Below are 23,049 nucleotides of genomic sequence, written 5' to 3'. Positions count from 1 at the left end.
CGAGGTGCAGTTCAAAACGGCTTGTTTGGAAAGGTTGGTGAAGCAGTGAGGGGGTCCGAGCTGCCACTGTCAGACCTTTTCTGTTTCTATCTTTTGTCCCAGTTTAAGGGTTTCTTTGTTTGTGTGTGTGTGTGTGTGTGCGTGCGTGTGTGTGTGTGTGTGTGTGTGTGTGTGTGTGTGTGTGTGTGTGTGTGTGGAGTTTATACTCTTTCCAAATGTAGGACATGTTCTACAGTTTATTATGACTTTTTGGGCAGTAGAAAGTGAAATTGATTTGCCTTAACACCAAAATCAACCCGACTTCTAGACGATTCTCTACAGTGCAACCCTGTCTCTTAGAAATTACCTTTATACACGACTAAATTGCAACAGTTAATATGTGTATATTTAGCTAGAAACATAATGCTATTAAAATTATGTTTTGCATCCACATAATGACAACATTTTGACATATTTTTGAAACCTTTTCGGTTCTTGCAGCACAATATCTGCCAGTCAACACTTCAAACAATTAAGTATTATGTAAAAGTAAATTCTAGGAGACAGTATGAACAAGTAGGATGCTACCAAATTATTAGATACCCAGAAATGTACTGAAGTCAAACACCTACTACAAGCTGTTCACCATCTTTACAGGTTCGCCCTGCAGCGGTGTATGACAATAAAAGCCGACGGGGACGCTACACTGGTGAAATGACACGACGCTGACTGAAAACTGGAGACAGATATTAGTTGTCGGTAAATGCCAGACCAAAAAAAAAAAATGCTCATAGCTTCGACTGGGCGGGGGGGTCAAAGGTCATCGACCAGGAGTCAGCGTGCATCTGGAGGAAGATCGAGAAGGACAAAGACGCTATCTCTCTCCTCCAAATACAACCACATGTTATCCTGAAATTCCACATTTTGGCTCAGTTAATAACAACTTAAACCGTCTCCATGGCGACTCCATCCACTGAAGAGGACCATGAGAATCCTGCTTCCTATACTCTACCTCTCTTTAAACCATTGTTGGTGTGGTTTCATTAAATTAACCATCATTTCAGTTTTATTTGTCTCTATATTTGGGACGTACAGTGCTTCAATGATTTAATCACATTATAGTGCAAACAGACACAGACATAGATGACCCCCCCCCCGAAGATCAGACATGTATATCAACCCTTCTCCAGCTATTGTGTGTACTTGCTTTCACTATTTCTCTTATGCAAATGTGAGATATGTTTTTTTTGGATTGCCTCCAGCTGTAAGGACCTGCTATTCCTGCTCTGCTTAATTATTGGCAACCTGCACAGTAAAGGTTGTCCTCGCAGGGTAGGGGGCAGATTAGCGGCCCTACTTCAAGAGCAGGTGTTTGCTAAGCTCTCTTAACCCCCCCTGACATAACTTTACTCAGACACTCGGGCCTCTATCACTATTGAGCCCTGCAATGCCGCTTTGTCGCCACTAGTGGGAGCCGCACTGAGTGAGAAGAAGAAGAGGAGGAGGAGGAGACGACGATAGGCTGTGTGTGTAAAATATTATTTCCTCTCACAATCATCAGGGGGGGGGGGCGGGGGGACGAACGTGAGAATGGTTGAGGGTGAGTAGGAAGAGACAAGGCGGAGACAAGACAGAGCAAAAGAGACAGAGAGAGCGTTTGATGCAGAAAGAACAGACAATCCCTGCAGGCATCTGTCAGCAAGCAGATATGCAGATCTTTTTTTTTTTCTCCTTCTTTTTTTTTTTTTTTCAAATATCCAGATGTTTCAAAGGCTTAAGTCACAGGTCTTTATGTCTGTTTGGTGTTTATGTGACTGTAGGGCAGTTGTCGCTGGACCAGTCACATCCACTCGGCCTCCTGTTTCAACACTAACTTTGACAACAACCTTAGAAACTTCCTCCTGTATTCATTTGACACTTTTGAGTTTTAAAGATAGGCTCCCCACACACTCTGATGTGAAAGTAGATGAGGTTGTTGCACGTTCTGTTATGTGGTTCTGGTAATTGTCTGGAGCAAGAAAACAAAAACAGAAGAAAAAAAAAAAAGGGATGATCATGACCTGATTGGACAGACTGATGTGCCCATGAGGGAGGTGTGGGAAGACGCTGGGAGAGACTGTGGCGGTGGTGATGTGTGAGGTCTTCAGTGGGTGTAATAGCCATAGTAGTCTGCATCGCTGTTGCTGTCTTTCTCGCAGACGTCTCCACTGCGCGGAGGCGGGGAGTTTTCGGTGCTGGACGTGTAGGGCGACACCCTCCGCTTCTTGGTGTCCCCCACGCCGCCCTCAAACAGGCCTGAGTCTGCAGAGTCTGCCGATTTCACAGAAGGTGGTTCGAGCCAGGGCTCGTCTCCCACCACGGCTCCAGTGTCTTTGGGCTTGTCCTGCAGCAGGGGCGGCTGGAGAGACTCTAGAAGCGAGGGAGGATGCAGCCTGGGGTTGCCGGGTGACGTTGAGGAGGAGGAGGAAGAGGAGGAGGATAGGGGTCTAAACCAGCCCAGACTAGGGCCGGGTTTACTGGGGTGGCTGAGGTACTGAGGGGTGGGCCGGCTGGTACTCCAGCCCGCTGAGGCGGCCCCTGATACAGACACGCTAGTAGATGCAAAAGGGTGGTCAGGGTAGTAGCTAAGGGCATGGTGGGCGGATGTCTGCAAGGGGAAAGGTTTGTAGAAGCCGTTTCCGGAGAAGTCCCCCTCATAGGAGGAAGTGAAGTCAAGCCGATTGGGTGTCACACCCTGCTGGGGGGGCAGGTACCAGCGGCTGTGAGGACCGGGGCTGGAGGCTGGGTCTTTGTGCTGCTGACCCATACCGATGGGCTCCCGGCCGTAGAAGCGGGTCTGGGGCAGGGGGCTCATGTACTGCTCAGAGAGGTAGCCTTGGGGGTAGCAGCTCCCTGGCAGCAGCTGCTGGCTCTCTGTAGGGGAGGGGGTGAGGCGATCAGAGTCAGGAGGAGCGTACAGCCTAGGCAGGAGGGGAAGAGAAGAGAGTGTGAGAAGAAAACGAAAAAAAAGGTGTTATTTCCTGTTCAAACCTCAAACTATCTATCAAACATCTAGCAGCCCCTCACACCCTTTCACTGCAGCATGCTCACGCTGCGCAGTAATTGCATTTATGCCATTATTAACAGGGTGATGTGAGCAGCAGGGGCATTTAAGCACCAGCAGTGATGCAGTCTCACTGTTTACGACTCGAGGTTCAAATGCAGTGGTGTGTGTTCTTTATCCTCTTTTTGAAAGGAGATTTACTACTGTATGCTTTTCTCTTCACAAACACAGACTACTTACGTGTCGTAATTGTCGCGGAAACCTTTAGCGAAGGGGTTATGGTCTATTTTCAGCTGAGTGATCTGTGTAGGGAATAGGAGGAGGGCAATGAGAGAATGCAGGCATAGGAAAAAGAGAAGGAGTGAGCGACCGCGTAAGAGAAACAAGAGTGCAGAAAGAGTGAAGTCACTGACTAATAATTAATGAGGATAACGTGCAATTTTCTTTTCTTGTTGTTGGAAGGAGTTCATTTTTATAACCTGAGATTGGGCATAAACAGTTTAGCATACAACACAGGGTAAGTGTGTCTCATCTAGGCTTACGGCACCCTTTAAACAATGTATTTGAACAGCTGTTAAAGATATACTGTATACAGCACAAACCGGGGAGGGCTGAGGTTGCAGCACGCAGGTCAGCTGAGGTGAGTTGACTGTTAGTTGAACTCAGCTACTGTATATTGAGCCATGCTAACACTTATAGTAGGTTGCAATATAAATAAGCATGTATGCATTTTTGATAGCGTGCATGCATTAACCAAAGCTTTCACATCTACAAACACGACTCATGACATAAATGATTGAACTCTCGACCTCATTAATACGATGTTGTAGAGGTTATAAGAGGTTATAAGGGGTGTTTATGACCCCATTGTGCCAAATCAACTGGCTAAATCAAGATGAAATAGGTGAAATATAGTGAAATGAGTCAGATTTAAATAAAAATAAGAAAAACTGAGCTGAAGTTGAACACATTCTTACACTCAATGCTGTATTTGTGCCTTTATAATCTATTTCTTCCACACTGAAAAACTCCCCTGCTTTAGAGAACGTGTTTCATGTGATTGATTGTGACTCACATCTGCGTTTTGATAAGCAGTGACAGCGATGAACTGAGTCTCCGGGAAGACGAAGACCTGAGATTTGGCGAGGAAGGGATCCTCCGAGCCGTCCTCCTTCACCTCCATGATGTGAAGACGTGGCTGGTACTTATGAAGCGACTGGAGCACGATCATCTGGAAGGGGGAAGAGGCAGGTCAAGATATCCGGAAAAGAAAAAGACAAAAGTTGTTTACTGATAAGCTCTAATCTGATATACCGTAATACTGAGGTTCATTTTGACTAGTTGTGGTGTTGGGTATTTTGTTTCAGGTTATGAATTACATGCACATATGGAAATATTACAGAAAACAGCGGGGAAAAAGTACCTGTGCCACATTATTGGTGCTTCCTTTGTTGTTGGTGAGTTTGAGTTTGCTGAACGACACTTCTTGTCTCATCCAATGAGCTCCAGTGTTGGGAGAGTCGGGGTGCATGTACGTCCTGTTTCCTGCAGGTATAAAAGCAAATTATGAGCTTCACTTATAACTATGACTCTATTAAATTACAGTTGATAATTAAAAGTGTTAAAATGTTTCTTTTCACATGTTTTGTGTTCACTTAAACAAGCATAAATCTAATCAGTCAAGCTTCACGTTTATGCAAATTTCAAAACTGAAAACAATCACACACTGTAAAACATCACACAGGAAGTTAGCAGAATCAGCTGATCCAGTGGTTTTCAGAGGGGGGGGGGTCTTTGAGGGGCTTCTGGGGTCTCCCCAACAAAAAAGGGGAATCATTTATTTTCACTATAATTTCATCCATAAGTATGACAGAATGTGTATAAGTGTATTTCCTACACTTTCTGTTCATTCATTCATTCATTTTCTTAACAGTGGCCTCCAACCCTGCTCATGGACAGCTACTGCCCTGCATGTTTTAGGTATCCCCCCCCCACTCTAACACACCTGATTCTCATTATTGGCTCGTTATCAAGCAGCTGAAGCTTGTCAACAGCTTTGAAACGAGTTAATTATTAAAATCAGGTGTGTTAGAGTGGGGGGAGAATTACCTAAAAACCTGCAGGGCAGTAGCTCTAGTGACCCCTGATGTAGACGGTTACTGGAGCCAATCTCAGCTGATATTGGGCGAGAGGTCGGGTGCAACATGTGCAGGCCAATCACAGGGATAACATATTTAGAAAGAGACCACCACTGACAAATCTGCGGGCAATTTAGAGTCACCAATTAACCTAACATGCATATTTCTTTTGGTCTGTGGGAGGAAGCCAGAGAACCCAGGGAGAACCTACTTAGGTACGGGGGAGAACATGTAAACTCCAGACAGAAGAGCTCCAGCTGCTGCTCCAAGCATAATGACAACGAAACATCTAATAGCAAAAATATTATCAGGTGGAGGCCGAACTTTCAGTCCACCACCAGAAAAAGTTGGAGAACCACTGAATGAATCCTTGGTCATGGATTTAAATTAAATATCTAAAAGCTAATTCAACTTATAATGAACATTTCAGTATCGCTCAACTTCTTAAATTAAGTTTCTCAGTCCGGAAACACGATCAAACATCCCCTCATGCATTATTTTTGTAGTCTGAAGAAAACACACATGATGTGAACTTGCTGTGTGTCTTAAATACATGCTAAGATAAGATATGGTCATTTCTTCTCATGGTAATAAATATAATTAAAACCATGATAGTCAAATTCAGTCCTCTCCCACAGACTCTAACTTAAAACAGAGTCACTGTTAATAGCATGTTGTTAGTTTGACTCTGGTGCAAAGTAGCTCCAACAACAGATTCACCACTTTCAAGATGTAAATAGAAAAGTAAATCTAACAGCGACCACATGTCAGTGTGACTGATAATCTCTCAGTTACCCTAGTTTCTTTTTTTCATTTTCACACCCGACAAGACAAGACGTGTTTTTACGGCAGCGGCAGGAACATCTGTTGAAAATTATCTTAAAATGTTTGTAGTGTACGATCAGTGATTTTAATGTGATGTTATTAAATACATTTCACTGCTGAAACTGGATTTTTTTTTAGGTGAAAAATAAAAGAAATCAGGGGTCAGAAGAACAGAATGTACTCTCTTAGCTGTTTCTCTTGTTAAACTTGGTGCATTCAACTTCCTGCAACTATCTGCAAATGCCACAGAGAGTAAATATCACTTTTATGTGGTCGATTCAGCTTAATAAGTGGGATGGTGAGAAGCTGTAAGTACCACTTTTCCATTATGAAAAACATACATTTGGTTGATGAATGTCTTTAAAAAAAAAATGCTGACAGGGACAATATTGAACTCATCTCTTTTAAGACTGATGCAGGATTCAATCTCGGCGCTATGATTTTTCACAGCATCACCACAACGACCTGGTAACCTTATACGAGCATACCACATAACTGCAATATTAAATCTAATTGAGTAAAGTTGTTTCACCACAGTTTCCACAACTTTAGCACATCAGCAGTCACCTTTCCACAACACCTGGTACATGTGTGACAACACCTTGGTGTCTCTCTCATTTATATAATTGTGGTTTAGCTATCATCAATCGCAGGCAAAACGTTGTTGCTTTTGTTCTCTTTTAAAAAAAAATTCATTCTGAGGGTGTGAACAGGAAGAAATTATGAGTGAATGAAGGAAGGAGTGAGCGATATGGATGGAAACAGAAGTAGAGAAAGAAATCCGTGATCTTTATGGAGCTGAAAAACTGGAAATAAGGATAGAAATCTAATCTTAACAACTCCTTATGAAATAAAGGAGACATGTGAGGCTGATAGGAGCAGAATAAACTCAGGGAGAAGTATGCAGGAAGGCAGATTTAGTACTTGAAGAAAGTTCAAATGTTAAGTAATAAAGAGACACCATGGATTATAAGAAAGTGGTGACCAGCTCTGACAGTTGCTGGAGAAACTGTGATCAATCTTGCCCAAATTTGCTGATTGTGCCCGAAGTTTAAGCATTAAAAGAATGTGTTTAATACCCTTAAAGAAGCGCTCAATCATGATATTCTAAAATATCCTAATTTAGTCTTTCTGAAAGTGCCCCCAAATGGCTTTTGAGGGGTAGTAAAGTTTCTGTGTGAAACCAAAAATAGTGGAGTCTTTATGAGATGGAGTGACTAGCATTTGCCCTAAGGCTGCAATAAGGTTATTAGAGCTGAAACGATGAGTCGATTAATTGATTGTTTTAGTGATATTTAAGCAAAAAAAACAAAAAAATTATCTGGTTCATGTCCATAAAAATATGAGGATTTGCTGCTTTTCTCTTATTCTCATTATAATTAAACATCTTTTTGCTTTTTGATGATATTTTAAGATTTTTAGAGAAGATTAATGCCGAGAAATAATAAAAAAAAGGCACATTAATCATTAATTAAAACAAGCGTGACTTGCATAAAGTGCAGGTTCATGTTAGATAAGCAATCTCTTTACATGAAGTACAGTTACTCATCATTTATACTCCTTCTCTCCCTGCTTATCTGACGCTCACAGACAGACATAATCTATCCTTCCCGTTTTTTTGTGTATTGCATAATGTTTCTGTTTTCTTTGCACTGTATGAGATGCTGATATCAACACAGGTTTAAACAAGTTCACCGCTTGAGAATTTGGAAGTATGCCAATAAAAAAATGTGAGGAGTTGGCTGCAAAACAGTAAATAAAATACAGATATATCTACTATAAACTACATGTGCTGGTAATTATATAGATGTTGCTTTTACACATAAACAAGCTCACACATTCTGTCACTCAACCTGAACAGTAGCTCATATAGTAGCGCCCCCCCCCCCCCCCCCCCCCCCCTCCCTGCAGAATGTACAGTGAAGCTGCAAATGCAATATCAAGATGTCCACAAAAACCTCCAGTCTCAGACTAATGTGCAACATGATGCACATTTTGGTTTCCCTGCTGTGTGCTGTGTGTAGGTTTGCTACGATATTGCTGAAGAAACCACTTCCTCAAGATCTTCCATGTTGCACGCACTGAAACTGAAGACCCGGCTCATTGACTGTCCAGGTTCTCGCGCTTTAGCCATTAACCTACAACCTCCTGTTAGTGTCATGATTTGCTTTTGGAAGCCAGAGAAAGATGTTTTTAGGATGTACTGTTTGTTTGTTTGTTTGATTTATGCCTCGATGCTGAGTGTAAGTTGTTAAGAAAGAAAATATGCAAAAAACTGAGTAATAAGTATGTTTGCAGCTGCATATCACTTCAAATCAAAGGATACCACAGTGGTGAGAGAGGAGAAAGATCTGCTATTGGTGAGTAGGAAACTGCAACAATCCATCAATTAATCAACATAAAATTAATCTGCAGCTATTTTGATAATAGATTATTTGTTTTTGAGTAATTTTCAATTAAAAACGCTGAAATTTTAAACATTTTCTGGCTTCTTTAGTCGTCTATGAGCATAAACTGAATATCTTTAGGTTGTGGATTGTTAGTTGGGACAAAACAAGCCACAACTTTAGGAGACTGTGAACATTTTTCACCATTTTCTGCCATTTTATGAATCGATTAATGGAGAATTAATCAATGCAGATTGTTGCAGCCCTGCACTTTTTCTACTCTCGAATATTTCCCTTTGTTTGGTTCAGTTTTTCTGCAAATAAAATTGCATCTTTTACAACAGAAATTCAATCCGATTTAAAATTGGTATTATCTTATATTATATTAACTGTGTCACTCTTTAGGTGTTTTATATTTGAATGATATGGGAGTGCTTCTAATAGTCATAAACACATGCAATTAAACAGCAATAGAAAACATAATGTCGACCCATTCCTCATTAAAGTGCATTACTTTGTTTTTTTGTACTATATGTTATGGTTGAAACGTACCTGGCATGTTACCCTCGGCTTTCCCACACTGGACCCACTTGCCGCCCTGGTACCTCCAGTGGTGCTGATCGGCCAGAATCACGTCCACGTAGACGTTATAGTGCGCGGACGGGTCCAGAGTGGTGATGTTGAAGCTCAGGAACGGAAACATCCTCCTGGATAAGAAAAAAAAAACATTTAACCATTATTCCACTTTTCTGTATTAGGATGTTAATATATGTACACAGTTTGGAATTGCAAAGACAAACATCACTAAAGCTGAAATTTATATTAAATTTAGATGCCTCGACATTTCAACATATGTCAATTTTTGTGTAATTTCAAAAACACTTGTAAAAAAAGTTGTATTTTCATGTATTAACAAATGCCAGCAGAAAACAACAAGATTTTTTTATTTTAAGGTGTTATAAAATACAATTACCCCTGAGATTTTGCCCTATTTTACAAGCTCAAAGTATTATGTATTAATGACCACAACCCCCCCCCAAAAAAACCCAAATATATCTTCCTTATCAAACTGATTTTTTCCAAGAGGTTAATGCATAAAGAACCAGCAGATGTGCATTCAGATGTATAATAAGTGCTCTTTAAGGACAGTGGCGTATGTAAGAATAGCAGTGAGGTGTTTGTCTATGTTTGACCAGCTGAAGAATCAGGGTAGCGAGAAATAGATGCGAGGTGGAAGGGGATGTCTGACAGAGGGAGGGGGGGGGTGGGGCGAGTGAAGGTGAATTTTTAATGCCGCTGTTAATAAAAGATGCCTCCGAAGCTGCTGCTGTTTGCCGGGGCTTTGCATGTTGAACTTATTTTGATCACAGAGGGCTTCAGTGAGACGAGGTGACGGGGAGGTCAGGGCGTCCCCGGGCACCGCGGGGCCAGGGAAGGAGAGCGAGAGGCTGGGTTAAACCGAGGGAGAAACACACACAAATGCACACACACACTCAAAATAAGACGTACACATGACTACACACTTCTGGCATTTTACAGTAGCTTATTCATGTATACGCAGCTAGACATTCAAACTGCATCTACAATAAAAAAACTCAACTCAATCTGCCTCAGGATTGCTAACCATGTTGACTAGTTCCCATTTTATATTATACAGAATAAATGTAAAGTTAACAGTAATAAGTCACATATTTGTTGCTTTTGTTTTGACAGTTTTTCCATCCCATAATAACAGATGTAAGACAACATAGAGTTGCATCATCATACAATTTACTTATTCATATATGCTCATAAGTTAGAGACTTATAAGACACTAAATATGAATCTACAGACAGCAGCTAGTTAGCTTAGCTTAGCATAAAGACTGGAAGCAGGTGGAAACAGCTAGCCTGACTCTGCCTAATAGTGAAAAAAATCCACCTAGCAGCACCTTTAAAGCTCATTAATTAACACATTATATCTTGTTTGTTTCACCTGTACAAAAACAACAATTTACAGCAATGTTCGGCATGTACAAATCCTTCCATAAAAACATAAATTCTCCTTTTTTACACTTTATTATTGTATGTGTTAAAGAATCAGGATATAATGTGTTAATCAATTAGCTTTAAAAGTGCTGATTGGTGGATTTTTATTATTATAACTTCAGACAGAGCCAGGCTAGCTGTTTCCCTTTCCCTCCAGTCTTTATGCCAAGCTAAGCTAAGCTAAACTAAGACTAAGCCAGACCTGAGAGTGGTGTCTTTCTCTTCTAACTCTCTCTTAATGTTAGACTATTATAAACAGTTCAGTAGAGAACAGTTAAATAATGACCCACTGAATAAGGAATGATGCTTTTACTGCTTGTATGTGTGGATCTGTGGATCTGTGGGTTTTGTGTTTTGCACTCTGGGTCTATATGAGGTCACCAGAGTGTAGTTGGTGTTAATAAATCAGGGCAACATGTTTGACATTTTGCCCAGCTGCTATTTTTCTCTGGCGAACAGCACCTGAGGCTATGGAGCATCTGTAATGAGTGATAGGCAACCGGCACCACCCTCCATCCAATCCATCCATCCCCATTTGCTTGCATTCAATCCGAAAGAGCTTTAATTTTAATTTCAAGCTAGATAGCAAAAGCAAAATAAAGGCTTTTCTTAGAAACACGCTGCTTCGGCTTCAATCACTTGAAAGAGTTCGAATGCACAGAACTTTTTAAAATTTTCCTTTAAAGAGCCATTACCTACATATATTACTAAGCTCTATCAAGAATGACTAAACTAGCTCATTATAAAAGAGCAAAGACTGTTCACTAAAAAAAAAAAGGAAAAAATAACCTTCCTTATCAGAAACGCCCTCCTCTTTCTTTTCTAAAAAGCTTGTGGTGTAGGTGGAACAAATAGATAAGATCTGCAAGTAATTATAAATACACTAACACACTGCAAAAAACAACGGTTAAATACGTGACGATTACACAGCTCTATACATGTAAAGTATGTCAAGGATAAAACAATAGTAGGCCTACATGTTGGCAATGCAGTTGAGGTACTAACTACTTATCTCGTCTGTATGGAAATTTAGCTCATTTAAATTCAGCGTGTCCTCCCTGAAGCGTTTCGGTCATTTAGTGGTGTAAAAACAAGTGAGGTGTGTAAAGGGAGAAAACGTTTGAGGTCACTGTTAGCACGCCAGCGAGGCAACCTGGAGGGTTCGTTCGTGTTGATGAGATATTTTGTGTATGTCTGTTGCCGGAAACTGTCTGCAGGCAACACACAGTTAATCCTCAAAGTTGATCAGCTTGGATTAGTTTATTGTTTATTTCTATAAGACATCATGGTACTGGAAACTGATTGAAACGTGTCTAGTTGATGATTTTAATAATAATAATTTTACTAATAGCTTTGAATAGTTATAAAAAAGACCAGGTAAAGTTAAAACAACATTTAACATTTGAGGATAATAAGAGTAATTGTAGAAAAAGGTGTTAAAATTCATCAAATAAGTATAATTTTGGTGTTGGATCCAGTACAAATATTATAAATAATTAATAATACAGTACTTATATGCTCATATTGTAGGCTTATATATACTGTACTGCTACATACTAATAGCTTAAAGGAACAATAATGATATTCTGCCATTTATTTACTGTTATAATGTCGGATGTTTAAAGCTTGAAGTGATCATAAGTAAAAATGCTGCCTTAAAATAAAATGTTAATGCTACTTAATGCTGTGTGCTCGCATATTTTGCATTGGATTTCAGCTGGAACATGCAGATGTATTTGAGAATTTATATATTTCAGGTAAAGAACAAGAAAAAAGAAGCAAAATCCTACTATTATTGTTTGTTTATGTTGCCTCTGGAGCCTGAGGAAGTCTGCTGAGTGGCGGCTAACTCAATGGGAGACGGGGTCTTAAAGTGACAGGCGCTCAAACGGCTTGTTTCAGACAGAGGCTGAACTGAAGGGGCTGCATTAAAGGGTCAGTAAATGACAAAATAAGGAATTTTTTGCACTGTAAATCATGCAAAGATATTCCAGTAGAGCGTCAGAATATAAATACAGAGCGGAGAATATGCATTTTAAAAATCTCTACCCCTCCTTATATTGGTAACCATGGTAACACACTTCTCTCTCTTTGACTGATTGGATTGAATAAATATGATTTCAAATGTGACATATTCTTTGAAACTGTATTGTGCATGGTGGAGTATATTCTTCTTTGCTTGTGGACTGAGCACACACACACACACACACACACACACACACACACACACTCTTCTTACCCTCCAGCGGTAAGACAAAACCCTGGCTTGAGTAGGTCCCAGTTGGGTCTTTTGGCTACACGTTAAGTCCAGTTTAACAATCAATCATAGTTCTCAGCGAAACACGATCGTGGCAGTGACTCTTTAGTGGCCTGCAAAGAACAGGTGAAAGGGCTCTTCTTCCATTGCAGTGTTTTAAAATACAAATGAAAACAGAAAGCAGGCTGTTCAGAAAACGAGAGAACATCAACCCACCTACACCACCTGGGCGAGAGTAATCTAGAAAGTCGATGAGTAGTTATCGTTTTTGCTCGGCTGATATTGTCGATTCACTGATACTAGAGCCTTTTATCGGAAATCAGAACTCGACCAAGGGAGTGAAACCATATAAAACACAACACAGAGTGGTATTTGCATGCGAGGGCGGCAACTGTAGAGTTCACCGGGAGAAGCTGAAAAACACAAAACACATCACAGAACATGATGTTAGCGTGCAGATATAGTGAGTGTGGTGGCGGTGTGGTAAGGAGAAGGTACAGTAGCTCTGGTGCTTTCTGACTACAGTTTGACGCATGCAAGCATTTTATTTTAATGAGGCAGTTACAACCACAAGAAAAACAGCTCGATGTTGTTTGATGCGTTTTTCTGCTGTTTTAGCAAGTTCTTTGTGGCAAGGGAAATACACAAATACATGGAGTCGCACCGGTTCAAGTGGGACTCAGACATGCAGCTCGACAGCTACTAGAGAGACTCCCTAAACAACCTGCAAAATGTGACACTCTGATTCACTGGAAACTTAACAGTAATGACAAACGGCTGGCACTCCGTCTGTCTGATCCAGCAGTATACACACGCACATGAATACTCATAATTGTAATCTCTTTTTAAAGACTAAATACCACAGAAAGAGATGAGTGTGGTGTACCAGCCAGTAATGCAGAGACAGTACGAATGGTGGTGACATTTAAAAAAAAAAAAAATCAAAATAAACTGTGTGGATGTTGAGGAGAGAAGGAAGAAGGAGGGGAGAGAGGGAGGGAGGGAGGGAGAGAGGGGGGTTGGGTTGTGTAGACAGAGAGGGCGCGGGAGGGGAAACCGCAGGGGGGGGAAACAGAGGTTAGAGAAAGGGAAAAGGAAAGAGCAGAGGGTGGAGTGATGGCAGGGAGGGGTGGAGGGGTTGTCCTGGGGATGCGAGGCAGAAGCTTGAGAGAGGAGAGGAACTGGTTATTCACCAGGGAGAGGACTTTTCTACATGAGCGCAACGGCTGATTCATCTGGACAGGAGTTCAGGTCCAGTTTTTGTCACTGTGCGTACGCTTGATCATCTGTGACGAAAACATGCCAGTCTACAGCTGCTGCCGGACACAAGCACTCTTTAACACGGACAATCCCTCCTTCTCGTATTGACTCATTGCACAGGAGTCGTACGGTGGCCCTGAGAGCCCAACACAAACAACAACAACAACAACAACAAAAAGCCATGCAAATAGATAAAAACACGAGCAAATTAAGACGACATTTGACGTCAATTTGACAACACATGCACAGCACTCAGGAAACGTGACGCAAATTCAGACGACACTTCAGAAGTGTTTCCAGAGGACGCTTAAAAGTGATGAATGCAATGTTTAAAAAAAAGTCCCAAAACAACAAGCGTCTCCAGACACTTTTAAAGGTGCAGTCTGTAGTATTTAGTGTCATCTAGCATGAAAAAATGGAATATAATGTTTATAAGTATGTTTTAATTAGAGTATAATCCTTTGAAATTAAGAATCATCTTGCTTTTGAGCCCTTTATATCTACAGAGGGATCAGCAGGTCTTCTTCCATCTTGCACTGCCATGTTGCTACTGTAGCCCAGAACGGACAAACCAAACACTGACTCAAGAGAAGGCCTTTGCGTATAGGCGCTTAGTTTAAATCTGCAACCTCAATGATAGATGCTAATGAATCTTACACACTCATCCTTTAGATGTGTGAATGTTCTCTAAATGAGTTTTCTTGATATGCTCACGTTTGGTTTATTTCGACGTGTTTCCTTTAGCTGAGCAGTGACGTTGAGCTCTCTCGTAGGATTCGGCCAGTAGAGATGTTGAAATTTCAATTTAGTGGTGCAGAATGTCATCTGATACTGTTGCACCATGGGATTGATTTCATGCTTCATGCCTTATTATGCAGACCGAGCCTGGCTGTATTTTTTCATTATTGACAACTAAACCAACAATGTGTGTGTGTCCGTGTCTCCTTATTTTCTGACTTCCTTGCCCACTTGTTCATACTGAAGACATAGAATTTTAAAAAATGGCTCACCAATATCTGATTAAATACTCAGCTATTACATAAAGCAGCTCGGCTCTGTTAGTTTTTAGCAAACTTAAGTCAAACTAGAGGAAAAGGTACTTCTCCTGGTGACTATATTCAGTAGCAGATTAAACCATATTTGGTGCTGTAATGAGTATTTCTGGCAGCAGGACTGTGTGGGTGGGATAGATTCAAACTTAAACTACAGAGTCTCTGCTCATGGCGATAAAGGGACATGCCACTCAGTGCAGCTATGTCTTTTTTTTTAAAAAAGAAAAATAAGTTTTATGATGTAATGGAGCTTGAGGTTACATCATCTCTGGATACACAGACACTGTTTCTTAATAGGGTAAATTTCTTTCATGGGATTTCCTCACATTCAAAAAAAAACTTGCAGGAAAGAAGAAAGCATTCATAGTTTATATCTAATGAATCAAATATAAATCAGCACCGTATTTTCACTCAGCCACAGAGTTTTTATTAACCCTATTAGAAACCAAATACTGAAAAAACCCCAGTGCAAAATAACCCCATGAGGCCAGAAGGGACATGCCTGTGGCTTCAAAAAACGTGTTGGACTTCACCACTCATTTATTAGAGGAGGTTATTTACGCGTTGAGAGGAAGCACTTGTTTAGTTATGTGAAAATATTGGCACTAGATGTTTCTGCGAAAAAAAAAAAAAAAAAAAAAAGCTGCATACGCACACATAAACAGCTGAACAGGAAGTGTCAAGTCAAAACCTTGAAATAGTCGCACTTCTGCTTTTCAGACAGACAGCGAGCGAGCGAGCGAGCGAGCGAGAGAGAGAGAGAGAGGGGAAGATAATTAATAACAAGACAATAAGACTTCCAAATATTACTTAAAAACGGCCTCTTACACTGCATGTGATGATGATGATTTTTCCACAGCCATGATTAATGACATGTTAAACATCACTGTATTGAGAAGGGTTTGAGGAAAGGCACAATATATAAAAACGCCCACTCTGATTTCCTTGGTACTGTGAAGCGACAATTTCCAAAATATGACATACAGTACTTACTTCGGAGGGAAACTCTTTTTTTCGTTGCTATGTATGAATGTTGAGCATTTATCATTTTGTAGGACTTTACTTGAGCAGCTGCAGCCCATTTAAAAATACATTTAAGCTTTTTTTTTTAATGATGTGCTGGTTGTGATTTTATAAAATATATATTTTAATTCATGCATGTCACTTTTTATACAATCTGGGGATGTAAAGTTGCTCATATACTGCATGCAGGCAATTGAACTGTGACAGATTTTCGTTTTCTGCGATTGCCTTACTCATAGCACTAGCGTGTAATAAGTACCGACTATTCTTAGGAAAAAAAAGAAACCCCCCCCCAAAAAAAAAAAAAAGTCACAGGATAATTTCCTCTCTAAAAACTATCAGACTGATACATGTCATCTTGTGGACTCAGTGGAGCAGAGAGAGCAGATGAGCATGATTCCTTTCGAGTCTGAAGTCAAAGCTCTGCATTATTTCTCTGAAAGGTGCGAGTGTGGCGTGAACTTAGTCAGTCCTATCTCCTTCCTAGAACGTGCACACGGGGGTCAGAGAGCATGGCTGCACAGAATCACATCCCCTTTAATTTGTGAGTTATTAATTAAGAAATAAATGAAGAAATAAAGAAAGTATGTGCTTCTTGGAAACCACTGCAAGGAAAAGTTCATCCTCTTGACTCATATCATACCAGGTGTGTAGGATCTGCACTGAAGTCAAATCAAATGAATGAGGAAAAAAGCTTCACTTTCTCTTCTCACTCTTAGTAAATTGACTCTTTTTATTACTGTATCAGAAAATCCCTTTAATTTAGCAGCTGAAAAGTCTCTCTCTGCCTTTTTTTTCCCCTCCTTCCTTTTCTACTTCTTCTTCTTCTTCTTCTTTGTTGGGTCTTCATTCATTCGTTTTTTAGAGACTCTCGACAGCAATAGTGGCGCGTGTTTTTATTTACCTCGACATCCTGCATGTGTGTGCATGAACTTTGCCTTAATACATGAGTCAAACACGGGCTGAGCAAAAGGAAGAGGGGGTGGGGGTGGAGGGGGTCTGAAATGGCATCAGCTATAGTGTGGTGATCTGAATTTAGCTCATGAGAGGTGGAGCTGAATTCACCCCCCTCTCTCTCCTTCTCTCTCTCTCTTCTTCTCTCTCTCTCTCTCTCTTAAGCCCCCTCCTCCACCACTTCAACCACCCACCACCACCCCTCCAACCTTTTGCTACAGGCCATGAAAATGTCTCTAGATTTCAAAGCCCAGGTGTGGTACATGAGCAAAACTTCTGAGAGATCTGTCAGGCTGTACACCCGGCGTCTACCAGCACAGAGCGCAAGGCTTGAAGAAAGCAGGAGAGGAAAAAAAAAAAAAGAAAAAAAGAAGAAAAAAAAAGAGAATCTAGTCTTTTACTTCCTGAACTTCAAAGGTGCCTCTCCCCTCTCAGCGTGGCCATCTAAAGGCTCCGTGGTGTTTGACCCTTCTCTCTACTTTCCTCTCTAGAGTTTCTTTCACTCTTTCTTCTAGATGCAGAGGGTTTTTTTTTTTTTTTTTGATTAACATTGCAGACCTGCAGACTTTGCTCGTGAAATCACTGCAAAATTATTGTGAGGGTTGGGATCCGAACCCAAGATGAAAATTTAAGAAGGGCAATGCCTCTGATATTGAAAAAACATCCTTTTTGTTGTACTGTTCCTCTTTTCTTCTTAGCTCCTCCACACATAAAAAAATACCCCAAAAACTTTTTATGGTGGGTGTTTTTTTTTTTGTTTTTTTTTTAAATTTTGGTTATTCTGCACCTTCATGACTTACTGTGTTGGAGACCTGCAGCTGTGCACATCGGGGAGATAAGATAAAAAGACATTTTTCGTCATCGACAGGATTTGAAATTTCAGTAATGTGAGGTTTGTGGTTTTAACATAACATGAATATTTGCTTTTTTGTCACAAGTGGAAGGAAAACACCTCCGCGCCCATGTTGTTGCGGGTGCACTTTACACTTTTGTGCTGAAAATGGAACAAAATTGGTGTGTTTGAATGTTTCCCTGAAGCCTTTTTCTCTGAAGGCAAGTTAAAAATAATTTCACAAAGCATATCAAGGTTATATTTTAATTTACATAACTTGATAGTGACACTTTGTTGTCAGACATTACTTGGCCCGAGTAGTCGAGGTGTCTAGACACAAAGCATTCACACACACACACACACACACACACACACACACACACACACACACACACACACACACACACACACACACACACACACACACACACACAGTAGCAGAACGACTCATGCTATCTACACACACTCTAAACTTTCTAATTGGCCTAAAATGCAATAATGGAATTTTTTTTTTTTAATGTGTTGATGTAAAATTGAAACTGAGTCTCTTGCACATTTAGGGTATTTTCTTTTTAAAAATGTTTTTTCATGTCGATGGAACAAATTTAAATATATATGTCAGAGATCATCTCAAGAAACTTACTTCAGGGGTAACATTTCTGGCTTTTCAGAATTGAATTTTAACCGCACTTAAAATAGCTCTGACAGCAGGTGTATCTACAGTAGTCAAGCAGAGAGTAAAGAAGCCATGCAGGTCAAAGGGGAATAGTATGCAGGAGTGTAAACATGCAGCTCACTAAATGAAATTATTGTTTAATTGTTGTTAATATTGCTGGTTTTAAAACACTAAAAATATGCATAAAAGCAACAAAGAATAGGTCACCAAAAAAAAACCCATCATGAGGTTATTTGGAATTATAATATTTACTCAAGTCACTTTCATAAGAAATTGGGGCTTCAGCTGACAAGCCGTGTAAAATCATTGGAAATATCAGTGTCCTATAATGTGACAGCACACTTGTTTTCTGTGCACGGATCCGAGCCATGAGAAACTTCTGGCCTGAAACCTTCTGTCACACACAAGTGTCGCATATTAGTGAATTAATCCTCATCGACGTGGCTGCATCTTAATGCTCGCTGACCCATCAGAAGGGCCCGGCAGCGCTCCGTCTCTTCCCCTCTCAGGTCATGAGCTCTGTGTGCTGTGTAGAAACCTGCCCCCCCCCCCATAAAAAAAATGTTTCTTTCTTTTTCTTTTTTGCACCAAATTATTTGTTTTTACTCTCAATTTCAGTATCACCCGTTTCTAAAGCCGCCTACTCGCTGAGGTTTAATTATCGAAAAAAGTTTTGTTTCAGCTCTCCCCATTCACATGTCATCCTCCTGTACCGTGAGCTGACTGATATGTGGCTTTTTTTTAGATTTGGTCCAACAAAAGAACGACAAGAGTATTATAATTACAGAAGGAGGAGAGAGAGATAGTATGTTTTCTAAATTGACGACGAGAAAAAAAAAGCTGTATTTTAACCGACATCGCAGTGAAGTGCTATAGGAAGTAATAACAATGTGCACTTTTTCCAGTACAAAAGGGGTCAAGCTTAATTGATTTGCCCGCTTTTTTGGTGTTAAATGCCTGCTGCGTTAAAGAGAAGGGGCCCCCAATGACTGCTGAGGTCAAACAGAGGTGTCAAAATGTTTTCCAGCAACTGATGTTGGCTCCACTTCATCTTTTTTCTCTGGCTGCAGAACAACTGTTGCCCTGAGCACATTTTAGATTTGCTCCAATTTGTAAAGAAGGGAAGTGTATTGTGAGAAATGGCAACGCTTTAATTCGGTAAGACGATTATAACTGTACAGCATGTTGTTTATAATTCAAATAATTGACTGTAGGCTGTGTGTTTTCTTGTCAATTTGATTTCTTTTAACCATTTTTTGAGTGAAATAATAATAATATAAAAAAGGCGAAACATTTACATTTAGTTCAGACGTCTCAACATCCTTAAAAACCCCAAAGTTGCCAACACCTTCATCACCTGACATGTGATGCAAAGTCGAAGAAGCGCTTAAAGATGCGTAAACTGTGACCTCCAGTCGTGTGATCACAACACAACAAGGCTAAAATAAAAAGTTATTTCACTCTCAGAAAAAGCTGATATTGTGGCACGTTGAGTATCGTGCGTAAAAACTACAATCTTAAAGGACCACAGTGCGTAATTTACAGTTTAATCTCGTTTTCCTGACCATAAAAATGAATGAATAATCGCTTTTTTTTTTTTTAAATGATCAGTGTGTGAAGATAATGGAGGAATAAAAGAGATAAGGTTTGTGTGTCAGACTTACCTCCCCTGTTTGGTGATGATCATCTCGGTTTGGAACTTGTGGAACTTGGCCCACAGCGGGTAGTTGTTGAGCAGAACCTGAGTCTTCCCGCACACCTGTAGCCCAGGTAAATTGTAGAGAGGAGGACGCTGGTAGCCGTGCTGGAAGCCCGTAGTGTAATTCTCCGCAGAAGGAGAGTACACGTCTTTAGCACCCGTGGGAAAGCCGTCTCCAGCCGTGGGGATGTAACCCTGCCCGGCCCCACTTCTCGGCGGAGACCTCACCCCGCCGTACGGACAGCTGCTGAGCGTCTGTGCGTAAAACCTGCCGGGCTGAGCTCCGTAGCCTCCGACCGCTTGCTCTGTATGATACGGCAGAGCCAGCGCGTCCTGCCCGCTTTGCACAGAGTCCGTGTAGTACAACCTCGCGTCCTGAATCCCCATTTTGAACTCGGCGAGCTCCTTGGTGCCGCGGTGGAGGTGACTGGCGATGTCCGTACCCTTTCCGAAAGTTTGCGTTTCAGTCCCATTCAACATGCTGAGGTAGAGGTTGCCACCTATGCCGCCCATTTGCAGCCCCGCGCCCGGTCTGTGCGTAATGTCATAAGTCCTCGCTCTCTCACGTCCAACTGAATAACAGCATGTACCAAAAAAAAAAAAAAAGATAAAAGAAATGACAAAAAAACAAGCTTTTATCCTCACCTATGACTTTTTTAATCGCTCTCGCTGCTCACTGACATAACATCAACTCTGACTGTGTCGACGTCTTCAGAGGCTGTAAATCACAACATAAACATAAACCCTCACACTGACTCATTACACTATTCATCTAAACTTTTTTTAATATTATTTATATTTATTACCCGACTGGGTGTTTGTCTTTTTTTTTTTTGACGTGTGGAGTCGCTACCAGTGACTCGAACACAACCTATGACTCTAACCTATAATATATACATTTAGCGGAGTGGTCATGTTTTGGAGGTGTGTCTGATGCCGACGCAGGACGTGATAGGCTCCAGATATGAAAGAGACATCCCCTCCTCGCGCTAGTGACTGAACACAAATCACACACACAAAGAGGAATGTGGCAATTGCTTTTTTTTTAATGATAGGATATTTAAAAAAATATATATATATATATCGATGATTAGGAATATTTTAAAAACGACTCCACAGTAATTCAGTTTAAATAAATATAAGCTGATAAAATGACAAATAAATAGCTTTAAAGCCCCTATTGGAAGTATGTGAGTGCATTTTCGTTCAGTATTATGCACGTTATGTATAATTAATGTAATTATATGATGCAGACTTAATAAAATGAGCTGCAAAGAGATGAAATAAACATAATTAATTAGGGAATAATTTAACCAGAATTGTTAATTTAACACTTTTTTCACAGGTTGCGCATGTTAGATATTAAAGTCACACTTATAATTTAACAAGACATTTAAATGTTGCTAATTGTCCAATCAGAAGCTCCTTTATGTTGTAAAATCCACATTTTAAAAGAAGATTTGAATCATTTTGCTGCCTCATTAATAATTATTTGCCAGTTCTTTCTGGAGTTAAAGCTTATTCGTTAACATAATTGTGATTTTATTGTAATTTGGAGAAAAGCTACAGAAAAACATTGCTGAGTCTTTGTGTTGCAGAGTAGTTTTGAGTCACAGTTTCTGCGTAACTATAAAGCAGATGCATGACACAGGCTTGTTTTCGTTCTCCGTAAATCACTGAAACACTCAAAACGCTTTTGGGTTTTTATTTATTTATACTTAATAATAACCACTGCGTGTCTGAGCTCAATATAAAGCGGCTTTAATGACCTTATTGCGCTATTATAGTTGTGATCATTGCGTTTTTTTAAATGCAAGTTAATCAATAAAATGAAATAAATGTGTTTTTAGGACATAAACTTTACTTTTCTGACATTTATTTTTAATTTAAAGTGATTCAGGATTTTAAAAAAAACATGTGAGTTGCTGTTTAAATGTGTAATTTGCTTTCTTTTTTGTTGTTAATTACAATTTAAAAAGTATATAATAACATAGAGAGGTCAACAGTGTGTCACAGTAATACAATAATGTGTCTCAGTCATGAACTGAAGCAGATAGTAGTTCAGACAACACTGCAAAACAAGCTGGAAAATAGCAGAATTTTCCTTTAAATGTTAAATGATCATACTCCTAGCACAAGTCTAGAGTTAATAGACAAGTTAGGATTAAAAATGCATGAGTTTAATAACAGTTCGACCATCAAACCAGATTTGATCGAGCTTATTTTGGCCGGTTTGGGTTAGAGTTCGAACACCTCAGAAACAGTCAGGTAAGGTTTCAGTTCCAGTCAAATATGCAAAGCTTTAACTTTCACAAACGTTTGCTGTGATTATTAAAGCTTCCCGTTATGCTTTCATGACAAATCACAGCTCATTTTTTACTCCCAGTTTGCATGAAACAGAAACTTGGGTTTTTTCTGTCATTGCACGAGGTTTGACTTCTTTAAAAAAAAAAAGAGAGAAAAGAGGAAGAAAAGAGGAAGGAAAAGGGCTTTTGTTGCTTTTATTGTCGTGGGTTGTTTGTCCGTCACTGGTCAGCCGGCCTGGACAGAGGATCTACTTCATAAACACAGATGAAATGGATAACCCTGAGGTATTAGCAGCTGCATGTGTGTGAAGATACACACACACACGCACACAAATACACACATTAATAGATGAAACCCCCTCCAGTGCAGGTATGACACAGTTACCCCCCCCCCCTCCCCCTCTCCTCCCCTCCTCTTCAACACTGTCATTGCTCTAATCCCACTTCCTGCGTCTCTCCTAGCAAGGTGAGCTCACAAGGGCACACGCTGAAGTCATCAGTGTTGACACGGGTGGCGAGAGGGCCACAGTGTGAGCGACACCACGGCCGCCACGGTCAGCCAGGCGTGCCCCCCTCACTCCCCCACCCCCC

At 40.4% G+C, this 23,049-nt stretch overlaps 1 protein-coding gene across 1 annotated transcript; it reads right to left on the bottom strand.

The window, feature by feature from the left end:
* Positions 1-1,452: 1,452 nt before the first annotated feature.
* On the bottom strand, positions 1,453-20,665 carry tbx21 (T-box transcription factor 21). The gene is made up of 6 exons (XM_062442556.1): positions 20,118-20,665; positions 8,925-9,079; positions 4,446-4,567; positions 4,098-4,253; positions 3,263-3,324; positions 1,453-2,939 (listed from the first exon to the last, which is right to left on the bottom strand). The coding sequence occupies exons 1-6, from the start codon at positions 20,663-20,665 to the stop codon at positions 2,123-2,125; spliced, it is 1,860 nt and encodes a 619-aa protein (XP_062298540.1). The 3' UTR covers positions 1,453-2,122.
* Positions 20,666-23,049: the final 2,384 nt, after the last annotated feature.

This window comes from Scomber scombrus, chromosome 21, assembly GCF_963691925.1.
Source record: "Scomber scombrus chromosome 21, fScoSco1.1, whole genome shotgun sequence".
In the NCBI taxonomy this organism is placed as follows: Eukaryota; Metazoa; Chordata; class Actinopteri; order Scombriformes; family Scombridae; genus Scomber; species Scomber scombrus.
This window is presented reverse-complemented; position numbering and strand designations above follow the sequence as displayed.

What these genes read in the sequence shown, in the direction of transcription:
- tbx21 (XM_062442556.1), bottom strand. Translation starts at nt 20,665, where the DNA reads ATGGGCGGCATAGGTGGCAACCTCTACCTCAGCATGTTGAATGGGACT. An exon ending in ATCATCACCAAACAGGGGAG is followed by an intron (nt 9,080 to 20,117) that starts GTAAGTCTGACA and finishes TTTCTTATCCAG; the next exon opens with GAGGATGTTTCCGTTCCTGA. An exon ending in GCACCAATAATGTGGCACAG is followed by an intron (nt 4,254 to 4,445) that starts GTACTTTTTCCC and finishes TCCCCCTTCCAG; the next exon opens with ATGATCGTGCTCCAGTCGCT.